Raw genomic sequence first — 13,591 nt, 5'->3', positions numbered from 1 at the left:
TCACAAGAATGAAATACATTTGAAAATATATTACAATACCAATCAATTATTTTAATATTTCACAATATTGCTGTTTTTACTGTATTTTTGATTCAATAAATGCAACTTTGGTGAGCATAAGAGACTTTTTTTTTAAAACATAACATCTTACAAACCCCAAGTATTTTTTAGAGAATATGTTGTTGCATAATGGGATTTTTTTTTTATGACTCTTTATGTCTGTCTTTGCGTTTTCTCCACAGAAATGCATGAAATTTAACGTGGAGTCACCTATCTGGTTGTCTAAACAACAAATCCTCTGCACACTCAACCAGAGCCTGAAGGATGTGTTAAATTACGGACTCTTCCAGCCTGCGCACAACGGCAAAGCTGGAAAGTTCCTGGATGAGCAGCGCACACTGAAAGAATACCCACTTCCTGCCATCCCTCCTGTCCCATACCTTGAGGTGAGGGCTTTTCTCTGACCTTACTCATGGAGCAGATCACAGTCTGTCGTGGTCATGTTGTAAACTATTCCACTGCACATCCATTTTCTGCCCAGCTCATTCGTTGTCTTCTTTCTACTAATTTTGCCGGTGCTTTCTTTTACTTTCCTCTCTCATTTCATCCTCTTAATGGTCTTTTCCTGTGATTGGCTGAGGGAATGCGACACTAGTATTTGATACACAACCTATGGCTGTGTTTTACACTTTTGGCTAAGTGTTATGCACAAAACATACACACATTCACAGGATGTGTTTGACAGATGGGTAGATACAATCTATATTGGTCCCATATCAGTTATCAGGCGAAATTAGAAATTGGTAATAGTTTACAATAAGTTTCCATTTGTTAACATTAGTTAATTACATTAGTTAACACGAACTGACAATGAAAAATATGTGTAAAGCATTTATTGATCTTAATGTTAATTCCAACATTTACTAAAACGCTATTAAAGTCAAAAGTATCTGTTAATATTATTTAATGGACCTGACCTAATATGAGCTAACAAGGAACGGATTTATATTTATTTACTCATGTTTACATATATTATTGAATACTGTAGCAAATGTTTTGCTCATTGTTAGTTAATGCATTAACTAATGTTACCTAGTTGGCTAAATGTTTCGGTCATTGTTGGATATGTATGTTCGTATATATAGTCTTATGTAGTTTAAGCCCTACTTAGAAGGTCATACCCCCAAATCCCTCCATAATTCACACCCTGTTCTTGAGGCACACTCTTTGCACCAGTAAAATAAAATCTTGGCTTGCTTACAGTGTGTTCAGCAGATCTCATTTTGGCACCCTGCCGCCTTGAGTATATCTCCATTGTTCCATCCTCTTCTGTCAACCTGTGTGGTCAGGAATACTCCGATTATCATTTCACCTGATTTATCATTGTAATTTTGACTTTTGTGGGTCTGCATTTGAGCGAGAGAGCAAACAAGAGTTGGCTTCTGAAAAATGGCCTCTCCATATTTCTGCTGTAAGCCGATAAATGACAGAAAGAAATCATTTCCTTTATGCAGTTAGGCTCTTTCTGAATTTGTTGCTGCACTAAATTTATTACAAATGTCTCCCAGGTGCCATAAACCATGACAAGCATGAATTAATGTCTCAACCCGTTTGCCATCAGTTAAAGACACACATCTAAATAAGCCTCTAAATATGTTTGACTGTGTTATAGACGTACTGACATAACCTACAAATCCTCTGCAGTCAGGAAGCGCAGCACTATGTCCTAACCAGGTGTGATGCAAATGCAATAGTAACTATAATATCCATCTTTAGATATTATATTGTTTTATCTATCTGTCGTTCTATCTATCTATCCATCCATCCATCAATCGTTCTATTGTTTTATATATATCTGTCCATCCATCCATCCATCCATCCATCCATCAATTGGTTATTCTATTTCATCTTGTAAAGTGACTTTGAGTTGTTGCAATGCACTATATAAAATTAACATTTTATTATTGTGATTATACTGTATATAAATATGATTTAAAATAATGTAGGCTTAAGTAAATTTATGTCAAACTAACACAAGTAAGTTTCCAATTTCAAGTAATCTCCAGTCCACACAAATTACAGCCAATCAGAAAATATTTGATTAAAGTCGTGCTCAAAAGTTTACACACCCCTTGCAGAATCTGCAAAATGTTAATTATTTTAACAAAATACAAGCGATCATACAAAATGCATGTTATTTTTTATTTAGTATAAAGTAAAATAAAATATGCTTACATATATTCCACAAGACAAAAAATAGCTACATTTATAAAAATGACCCAATTGCACACCCTTGATTCTTAATACTGTGTGTCATTACCTGGATGATCCACAACTGTTTTTTTGGTTTTGTTTTGTGATGGTTGTTCTTGAGTCCCTTGTTTGTCCTGAGCAGTTAAACTGCCCAATGTTCTTCAGAAATATCATTCAGGTCCTGAAAATTCTTCAGTTTTCCAGCATCTTTTTCATATTTGAACCCTTTCCAGCAGTGACTGTAGGAATTTGAGATCCATCTTTTCACACTGATGACAGTTAGATTAAATAGACACAACTATTTAAAAAGGTTCAAACATTCACTGGTGCTCCAGAAGGAAACACGATGCATTAGGAAAACTTTTGAACAGGATGAAGATATCCTAATTTTTCCTTACTTTGTTTAAACGCACATAAAAAAATTATATATTTTTTTTTACTTCTCTTCGGAAGCAACAGAAGTTACATGCTTGCATGTTTCCAGGAAGACACAATTTATTAAATACAATTTACCTTGGTCTTCAAATTCAAAAAGTTTTCACCCCCCGTCCACCAAAACGCTGTTGTCGTGTAAATGACCGGCCAAAGCGCATAAAAAGTTTTCAGATTTTAGTTGCAACCGTTGTTGTGTAATAAATGGCCCCTGAAATTTTGGATCCGCGCCAGGCACCTCCCTGGATCTTAATCAGAGAACCTGTGGTCAGTCCTCAAAAGGCGAGTGGACAAGCAAAATCCCTTAAAGCTGCAGTCGGCAAGTTTTTTTAAAAATCATATTCACTGAAACCGACACTATGCTCCAACAGAACAACATAAATCAGCCGGTTTTAGAAAAAAAACCTGCGCTTCTACCTCCACCTAGAGCCTGTTAGCTGTTTTGTAAAAATCCACAGCTCCCGGTTCTTCTGGTCCAATCAGCGCAGGGCTGTGTGAGATTTGACTGTCAATCACAGTTCGTGAACACGCCACAGATCCCCCCTCGCGCACGTTACAATATCACATGCCTGAAGTTCGCAGGTGTGTTGGATTGTATGAAGCGTGATGACGGAGAGAAAATCTACTAACAAGCTTCCAATTCCTTGGTTAAGAACCAGAGCTACGAGGTCCAAAGGAGGCCTATACCTCCAAGTACTCCATGGTGTTGACTGATGCTGATGAGATGGGCGCGTTCACAGAAAATCTGGTGACGAGCACGAACTCGATGGGAGGGTGCTCGGTGGTAGTGGGGGAGGGGCATGAGAGTTAAAAACATTAAAACATTTTGGGTAAGTCCCCTCAATCTGCCAGACTTGCCGACTGCAGCTTTAACCATCAGTCAGGATTTGGCCCAGAAGCTGATATCCAGCATGCCAGAGTTTATGAAGAACAAGGGTTAACACTGTAAATAGTGACTCTGTGCATATATTGAATGTTTTTGCCAATAAAAGCCTTTAAAACTTATGAAATGCTTGTCGTTGTTTTCCAGTATACCACAGAAACATGTGGAAAAATTATACAAATACTGAAGCAAACTTTGCAAAACACAAAATTTATGTCACTGACGATACTGTTGGCCACAGCTGTAGACTCTTTGTCTGGTAAAAAGCAAAACTCCCAACCATGAGTGATATACCACATGCGTAAACAGAAGGGGAGGCGTTGTGTTTGTGTGTATGTGTGCGTTTCATCATTTCCCAATGCAACCCGCTGCACGTGAGCGGTCCACAATCGTTTATTGTGCTGTCATTGCTCCTGGCTGAGCGTTGGCACGCTTCATATGGTTCAGGCACCATCACTACACAGCAGAAGGTCCATCGACACACCAGCGGGTCTATAGATCTGCCACATGCTGGCCTCCCATCATGTCTCTCTATGGTCAGATCTTAATGGAGGAGAGCGTTGGAGCTGTGGGTGTTCGTGACGCCCTGCCCTCTTCACGGGCACGTGGATTTGTGTACAGCATTCACTTCTGCAGCTCAAAGTCATGGCTGTTTTGCAGTGATGTTTTGCACTATGGTGTTGTAGTTGGTGTCACGCTTTGGGATTGATGGCGCTGAGGTGCAGGACAGAAGAATTTTGGGTAGCGCTGAGAATTATAGTGTCGGCTCGCTTGTACTGCTACTGTCCACAGCCAGAGAGACGCGTAGCGCAGCAGCGGGATCCTGTGGTGAGTTCTGAGCGTGTAAGATCTATTCACTCTTGTTGTTTGTTAGCTTTTGACATGTTTTCTGTTTGATCATGACATTTTGACTTGGTTGTTCCTGAGGCGTTTGTTAATGGCCTTGAGTTTGACAGCGATACATTACTTTGAGTTTCCAGTCTGCCTCTGAGTTTCTTAAACTTTGCTTTTGTTGTCATGGTAGAAATGCTGTTTTTTTCCCTGTCACCCCTAACTCAAGAGGACTGTTTTCTATCAGTTATCTTGGTATTTAAAGGGATAGTTCACACTTAAAAAAAAATAAAAATTTACTTGCCCTCAAATCTGTATGACCTACAGATTGAAATTTAAGTCATCATTCACTGAAATCCAGATGTTCGCCCAGCTATCCTTGGCATATTTATTCACTGAAAAAATGTGAATACATTGAATTAAATGTGAGATTTTGAAGTAGAAATACTGAAATAATTGTTTTTATATATATAAAACACTATTAATCTTAACTTTTATTTTATTTTATTTATTTTAATTTTATTTTGGCACATGACTTCAGAAGTCATAGAAATATAGCATAAACATTATATGGTCTACTCTCATGGTGCCTTTTTGACCTTTACGTTCTGAAAGCTCCAGTCTCCATTCATTCATTGCAATTGCATAGAAAAGAGTGATCAACATTGCCTTTTTCCAAGACAAAATAGTTGCACGTTTGCATTGACACGAAGATGTCAAAACGACCTTTAAATTTTTGGGTGAACCATCCCTTTAAGAGCGAAGTGTGTAATTGTTTCGAAAATACTTTCTCCTAAGTTAATGATGCAGAGACAATTGTAAATACAACATTTGTAAGTTGAATTCATAAAGAATATAAAAGTGGCATAGTGGGACTTTCAACTTTTTGCTCTATTTCTTTAGCTGATAAACTTTAGCGACATGTAAAACTTTCGGCTCAACCAATGATGTGAGTTTAGGGCTGTCGAAGCAGTCATTATTTTACAGATTTTTGCTTATTTGGTGCCACTTGTGGTGTAAAAATTACAGACTTCACCTTTCATCCCCAAAGCCTGTGCATTCCTTTCAACAATAACTGTTGCTAGACTGAAAAAAAATGTAAAAAAGGAAAATTTAAACTTTTGCAAGTTATTGCTTTTATACTTTAAAGTACATTTCACATGTATAGAATTGAGTAAAATCTACTTAACCTAGTTACGTAAGATTAACAAAGATAATAAGTAAACTTAACTTGGCAAGTTACAGTTTGTTGAGTAACTTCTACTTACTCATTTGAAGCTTACTTTGCAATTCTCTGTTTCAAGTACATTTTACTCACTCTTTGTTTGTAAAATTTACTCAATGTAGCACTAGAAGTCATGCTTTTAAAGCGTATGGTTTACTTGGAAACATTTAAGTAAAAAGCAAAAAAAACCTGTAGATTTCTTGTTACACTTTGTAAGACAATATATCTACACAATAAAGGAAATACTCAACTGAACACAGAGACCACAATACACTATAACTGTGTAAGGACGTCTATTGGTCCAATGGGGGTTACCAATAGTACGGGGAAGGTTTCTCTGCGCGTTACTGTCTTTCCTTTTACGCAACACAACAAGATTAAATGGAACACAATTCTCATATGTATTTTCTCGTTATTTCATCTGACTCCATAAATGAAAAGGTTTTAATGGTATCTGGGCATCATTAAAACATGAACAAATGTTTGATTATTCTCTTAAACTCTTTTTATATTTTACCCGCTTAGATCAGGAAACTATGTCGCTTCTAGTTCCTTACCCAGGTCTCCGGCACAAGTGGTCAGCCCCGAAGATCAGAAGCTGAGGCAATTGGCTAAATATCTAGGATTTGACGTAATCCAACGTGCACAATCGAAGATATTTTTATCTAGCCCCCTTAAATGCCCTTCAGGAACTTAATTCAATAGTTTTACTTTAGTAGGTTTTGGCCACCATTAAAGACGCCAGTAGATCAACTTTACTTCTCTTTAATAGCTTTGGATTAGCCCGTAATTATTCACGTACACTTATCTAAAGTAACATTAAATTAGAACAGAAGTCATCGGACGCGTCCAAGCTAGCTTGACCAACCATCTGCTGATTCTAGACGGACAAACCCATCCTCTCATCCAAGTCGCCCGCACACTTTCTGATATCAGTTATTAGCCGTCGCTAATCTCTGACGCAACCTTGTGGTAATATACGGATCCGTTAATCTGTTTGGGAAAAACAAATCTCAGAGTCGTTCAGAATAAAATCAAACGTTTACAATTTATTGACCAGGTAATGAAGCAATAGTTCAAAATCCAATTCGCAAGAATAAAATCATCAGTTAATCATAACACAACAATGATTCAGGAATCAAAGAATTTGTAGAAATTATTACCTGACAACGAAAATTACACACAGCGGTTGTGTGGGCAGTCAATACAGACTCCCCAAACTTTTCTACACCTTTTCCTTATATACCCAGATAATTCAATATTCTTACCAAATGGTGGCGTATGTCATTATAATTAGATTTTGGTTCCCTATTCAGGGATTCACACTGAGAGATCAGAATTTGTATTTGAATAGGTTCTTGGTTTACATACAGGAGGTATAGTCTGAATGGAGGATCTGGGGGAGGGAAACACCTTTAAGGGACACATCACTTTTCTCATATTTTATAACTTCTTTTTGCTTTTCATTATGGTTGGGAGAATGAGACCATTTTACCAGGCGCACTGAGACACTTTAAATGATATCAAACATGCATATATACTTCTTGTACATAGTTTACATTGCATAGGTTTTCAGTGTATTTCAGGTGAGGAGGAGGGGGGATGAAGGGGAGATAGTGTGTGTGAAGTGTGAACTGCCCTGTGTGCTGCGTCTCAGAAATCCCTGTTGCATATGCAGGAGATAGTTCAAGTGTTAATTCTCAGGAGGGCCTTTTGTTTCATCGAGGGGTCGACCAGACACACTGGCACCAGCCTTACAACGGTAACAATCGGTGGATAGTTTTTGAGTATGAATGGGACATTTTTTGTAGAAAATGAACTCCAGATGTCACAAAACAGCAAGTTACTGAACCTAACAACAAAAGCGATAAAACAGTGTAAATACAATTAGAAAACAGTGTTTTGTTTTGTTTTTTACTTTGGCACTTTCTCAAAAATCATTGATTGTAAAGTAAACATAAATAATTCTAAGTAAAATATACTTATAAGTTCAAGATTGAATTTCTTCAAGCTTGAATTGTTACTAATTAATAGGCCTATATAATGAACTTTTTTAATTCTTGCCTGAACTAGCTTATTCAATGTAGAAAATATATATATATATATATTTTTTTTTAAGTCACTAAATACAAAAGTCACTGCGACTTTTATACTGAAAGGACTGAAACTTGTGAACATGGAAAAGCAAGACCTATGCAACCTATGGACGCAACTGACAAGTGGATAGCGTGTCAGGGCACGGGAAAACCCCTTAACTGTTAAAAGGACAAGATATCGCTGTGGACATTCAAACTGATTTTTTATTACGAATATAGGACTGACCTGAAGGAAAGTGCTATATCTACTGTAAATGCAGGTACACTCACTTACTCGATCTCTCACAATACTCTACTCTATCAATGAACAATACCAATGAGAACATATGTTTAAGTTGCTAAGAGTGGTTGCTAGGGGTGTTGTGTAGTGATACATATAACGTTGGGTGAAGCGTTCATAACCGTGTTTTATCATAAATGAAACACAGCTATTGACCAATCAGAATCAAGGACTGGAACTAACCGTTTTATAATGATTGATGTTGGGCAATAGTTTTATTCAGATTTTTTAGTAATGGTCATTTGGACAAATGGACAAAGACTTCTCATGGGAAAATTTTAGATTTTCTTTCAGATATCAAATTAAAAGAGCCTGTATTTTTTCTACATTTTTTATAATATTGTAAGAAAAATATTATTAAATTATTTTATATAATTGTATATAATTATTTAATTTCTACTGGCTGACCTTCATCAACCCTTTATTTACCTAAAAATTCCATACAAGTACAAGTGTTCGATATGACTATATCACTGTATATTGAAGTCTTACTATAGCTTTGTGTGAGTAACAGACTGAAGTCTTAATTCACTAATAATCTTTCAAATTTTGTCCATTTTTGCATGAACTTTAACCTTTCTTGACCCACAGGAAATCTGATTCATTATCTTGAATTAGTCCTTTTTTTTTTTTTTTTTTTTTACAATAATATTTAAAATATAGAGACATTAAAGTAATTTATCTGTTTTTATGTTGTAATTTTCTCAACCGTGCGTGTTTTAAAAGACTCTGCTGTCATGTTCCTCATGTTTTGCCTGAATATGCAGTTTGCTGACTCACAGCAGGTTTTCTATTAGAGGACTGATCCTGAGTGCAGCTGTAATGTAGATGTGCAGATGTTGTAGCAGCTCACAGTTATGATTACAGCAGTTCACACTCTAGCACAGTCTGTCTTCTTCCACTTAACAGTTTCAGCAAACATGGCTATAACTGAACGATGTTAGAGAGAATAAATATTGTGATATTAACAGCGCTTTAAGGCTAATCCATGCTGTGTTTTTTTGTTTTGGCAGTTTCGCTACAAGAGGCGAGTGTACACACAGACCCACCTGGATGAAAAACAGCTGTCGAAACTTCACACTAAGGTAAGAGCTTTAGCCTCTTCCTTTTACCCACAATGCATCTGGCTGATCTGCTTTCACATTTTATTTAATTTTTTTAAGTTCAGTGGCTATTAAAGTTCCTCTATGTCATTATTCGCTGTGATGGACTGTCCATCTGTCCAGGGTGCTTTTCCGTCCCTCTGGCCTATGAAACTGGGATAGGCTCCAGCCCTATGACCCTAGAAGTTTGTGTGAATGATGAATGAATGTCATTGTTCAGGTTTAAATTCAAGTGATGTCACATGGTACCGGTTACCTTTCTCAACACTGGACCCAACAGTGATTACTTGATGTGGATTTGTATCATTTTATAGGGAAATTTTAATTTGTTCTTCAGTGAAAAATCATTCTAATTTGAATAATTATGCTTTTTAGCTTAATGATTCCGCTTTCTGAGCCGCCTAGCGCCCTCTAGAGGAAGTTTGTCTCATAGAAAATGGTCACATCTGCCACCCAATGGTTCCTGGAATGCTGAAGGTGTTAAGGTGTCATTGAGCTGTTTAGATAGATGATGATGATGATGACATTGATGATGGCAGTAATCATGAGTAGCATGAACATGTATGACATGACCGTAACCACCTCTGCTCTTCACAGATCAACAACACTTCTCATAAACACACACCGTAATGTGCCGCAATTACCAGCCAGTCCAATCAACTCCCCTCTCATCATGTTAATGCTGCTGTTTTTGGCCTGTCTGGCCTCAATGAACGAGATCTCTTCTCATCTTTCCAAGAGAGTCAGAGTTATGGCCTAAATCAAAATGAGCCATTAGCGCAATAAATGAAAATCAATGTTGGCTTCGTACCAATTTCGGCATCATCATGTCGGTTTGAATCCTCTATTCCATTCAATTAGACGAGAGCCTTTCTTTAGATGACACCGATAATACCACACGTCTGACGGCGTCACCCTGAGTGACCGTATTACTGCACTGAATGAAATGAAAAAGTCATAATCAATGAATAATCTACACTATTGCTTATTAAAGGGTTAGTTCACTGAGAAATTTTAATTCTTTCATCATTTGTTCACCGGTATTTCATTCTAATGATTTTCTTTCTTCAGTGGAGCACAAGTGGACATTTTTAGCAGAATATTCATGCTCTATTGCATATAAAGTAGATGTTGATTTATACTGAGGGCTGTAACTTGCATAGACTTTGAGGGGACATATATAATGAATATTCAGATTAGTGCTCGAACAATATGACTTTTCAAATCATTATCATTTTATCCTGAATATTTGTTTACATTGTTGCTGTCAAGCTCCTAAAATAACAAATAAGCATCATAAAAGTACCATTAAAAGACCAGAATTTAAGTTGTTATTCACTGATAATCTTTCCCTTAGTCCCCCTGTGGTGAAAATCAAGCTTTTAATGTTGTTTATATGTAAATGTGGTGTTTCTAATATGCTTTAAGACAAACCTTGTGCAAATTTATAAGTCAACACCAATGCTGAGTATTTTCTTCTTAAAACTGCAGTGAACCAAAGACAGTATCAAAAAACGCTGCTTAAAATCACTGGTGTGTCTGACGTCACAAACTATCTTGTAACCAATCGTGTGATCATTAACGAGTGGATCACTGAGTCCAGTGGAGTTAGTGGAGGCGGGACTAATTTGCATATTAATAAAACCACGTATACTAAATGAGGCAAGGGTGTAGAGTTACTTTCGAGCTATTTTAAGGCATTCAAGGAAAAAAAAACGCTTAAATATGTCATTTTGGTGATCAAAGATGAGTTTTAAGGGATACAATTATTGACTACAGGGGGACTTTAAGGCTTGACCTGCATTCAGTAATTGGAATCATTTGGAAATCTGATTCATTTTAGCAAATTGATTAATTTGGGGATGAAGCAGGCATATTTCCTGGCACTCTTAAGTGCTGCCTATGCTGATTTGTCTTCCAGTTCAGCAGGGCCAACGTAGTTCACGGTTGCTTTTCTGTCATTGTGGTTTTGTTGTTGTGAAATTGTGGGTGTCATTTAGCTGCCGGACTGCGCCATCTCCTGCTCGCACAGTGGGGCTGGTGAGAGCCGTAATCCGCTTATAAACTGACATTGTTTCGTTTGTTGTACTGACCTCTCCTGCTGGGTAAACACACAGATGATCAAACAGCCACAAATGCACGTGTGTACATGCTCTCAGATGATTGGAAACTCACGCACATGTGAACTGTCAATTTGCGGCGCAGCCATGTGTGCAGTGGTGTATGTTCAGGTCGAACATTAGCCTAGTTTTCAGTCATTCACTCTGTTTTTACTGAGCCGAGATGAAACCTATAATGCACTGTATGTGGTTAGTGGAGCCTGGAGGCCAGAGACCGGTCATATGACAGACGGTAGAAAGACGTCTTTCTTTAGCAGAGACAACTGACTCTCAGTGCTGAAGCAGCTGATGTTAATGTTGAACTGAGAAGTTATCATTGCATTACTGCGCTCATAAAGATGCATGCAGCTTGAACCCGACCAACCCCATCACAGTCTCACCTGAGCTGAATTACTGGGCTGGCAGGACACACTGCAGGCCCAGCTGTGTGTTAGCAAGTTCTGCTCTCCAGAGAATGACAGGAGAGGAAGACAACTAGAGCGTGTAGACTACAGCTTCCACGGATACACACACACCTCACATTGTATTTGCATTAAGATTGTAGGTTTTTGTTGTGATATGTTTCAATATGGACACCATTATGAACGTGCATTTGCCGTGTCAGATAGACATCAATAGCCAGGTTTCCATCCAAGGATTTTATTTTTTTTTCAGAAAAAGGTTTAGTGCTTAAAAATGTTTATCGATCTAGCTGATTGAAGTGCCATTTATCTAGAAAATTTCTCAAGTGTCGACAATCATTTTCTGGTTAACTTTAGCGTATAAATTCTATATCAGTACTTCAAATGTTAAAAAAATTTGTTTGGAAACACTTTTTGCCAAGAGTCCCATGAAAGAATTAGCCTAGCAGCTTACGTGTTTGTGGTGTTGCTCCCGTTTCTCTGTAATGTTCAAAGGTGTATTAAATATATTACATTCATATTATAAAATTTTATATTCAATTATTTTATTACCTTATTATTATCTTTATTTCATCTTTATTTTTATAATTTTGTCTAGTATTTTTTTTCTTGATTACACATCTTAAAGGGAGAGTTCACCCACAAATGAAAATTTTGAAATAATTTTCATTAATTTCTCACCCTCATGTCGTTACAAACCCGTAAGACCATTCATCTTCGGAACACAAATTAAGATATTTTTTATTTAATCCGAGAGCTTTCTGAGATTCTGACCCCCCTATAGACTGCAATGTCATAACCACTTTCAAGGCCCAGAAAGGTAGTAATCGTTAAAATAGTTGGAGGAGGTACGTGATCTACCTGATGATGGTGAAGGGGCCAATAAATCTGGGACTGAGTTTTTTGCAGGGCAGGCGCATTCTCATAACCGGGGTTGATAGCCAGATCTTCTGACCTGGTTGGAAGGAAGGAGTCTCGGAGCGTCTAAGGTCGGCTGTCATACTGCGCCTGTGCACTGCCTGTTGGAGCTGATGGTGAGTTGCATCCCAGACCCTCTCACTCTCTCTGAACCAGCAGTCGACCGCTGGAACGTCAGATGGTGCCCCAGACCAAGGGAACAGAGGTGGCTGGTAACTGAGTATGCACTGGAAGGGAGTGAGTCCATAAGTTGGTTGGCAGAGGGAGCTTTGGGCATACTTGGCCCAGCCTAGGAAATGGTTCCAAGAGTTCTGGTGGCCATTGCAGAAGGTTCGTAGGAAGCGACCAATCTCTTGGATCTTCCGCTCGGTCTGTCTGTTCGACTGCGGATGGTATCCGGGTGAGAAACTTAAGGTCACACCTAGGAGGGAGAAGAATGCTTTCCAGACCTTGGAGATGAATTGTGGTCCACGGTCAGACACGACGTCTTCAGGAATTCCGTAATATCTAAAGATGTGGTTGAAGAGAAGTTCTGCTGTTTCCATTGCTGTGGGGAGTCCTTTGAGGGGAAGAAGCCAACAAGATTTGGAGAATCGATCAGTTTTTACCAGGATGCATGTATTACCGTCGGATGCTGGGAGATCTGTCATGAAGTCACACCTAGGAGTAGGTGTGACCATGGCCGGTTGGGAACGGGCAGCGGCAGAAGTTTGCCAGTTGGTAGGTGGCGAGGACTCTTGGCCATGGCGCAGTCTGCACATCCTTGGATGAACCTTCTCACATCCCTGGCCATGTTAGGCCACCAGAAGCGATCTTTTAGCAGCGAGAGGGTGTTATTGACCCCTGGGTGGCTAGTGCCCAAGTGAATCAGGGATGTGCGTCGTGTTCTGGTGACATACTGACATCCAGGGGGACAACCCGACGGAGTAGCGTTGGAGGCATTGGAGGAGGTGATGGAATCTTCAGACCATTGGACAGGACTCACGATTATTTCAGTTGGGAGGATGGATTCAGGCTTTACGCTGACCTCTTCTGGAGCATACAGACAG

General features: G+C 38.5%; 1 protein-coding gene across 1 annotated transcript in view; it reads left to right on the top strand.

The window, feature by feature from the left end:
* shank3a (SH3 and multiple ankyrin repeat domains 3a) overlaps positions 1-13,591 on the top strand; it is a 329,586-nt gene that overhangs the window by 124,478 nt on the left and 191,517 nt on the right. Inside the window, exons 4-5 of the mRNA XM_084408788.1 lie at positions 243-446; positions 9,014-9,085. Of these exons, the coding sequence (XP_084264914.1) occupies positions 243-446; positions 9,014-9,085 (276 nt within the window). The remainder of the gene's footprint in view (positions 1-242; positions 447-9,013; positions 9,086-13,591) is intronic.

The sequence above is a fragment of the Rutilus rutilus genome (genome assembly GCF_951802725.1).
Source record: "Rutilus rutilus genome assembly, chromosome: 5".
Taxonomy (NCBI): domain Eukaryota; kingdom Metazoa; phylum Chordata; class Actinopteri; order Cypriniformes; family Leuciscidae; genus Rutilus; species Rutilus rutilus.
The sequence above is the reverse complement of the archived record's forward strand: the minus strand, read 5'-3'. Positions and strand labels throughout refer to the sequence as shown.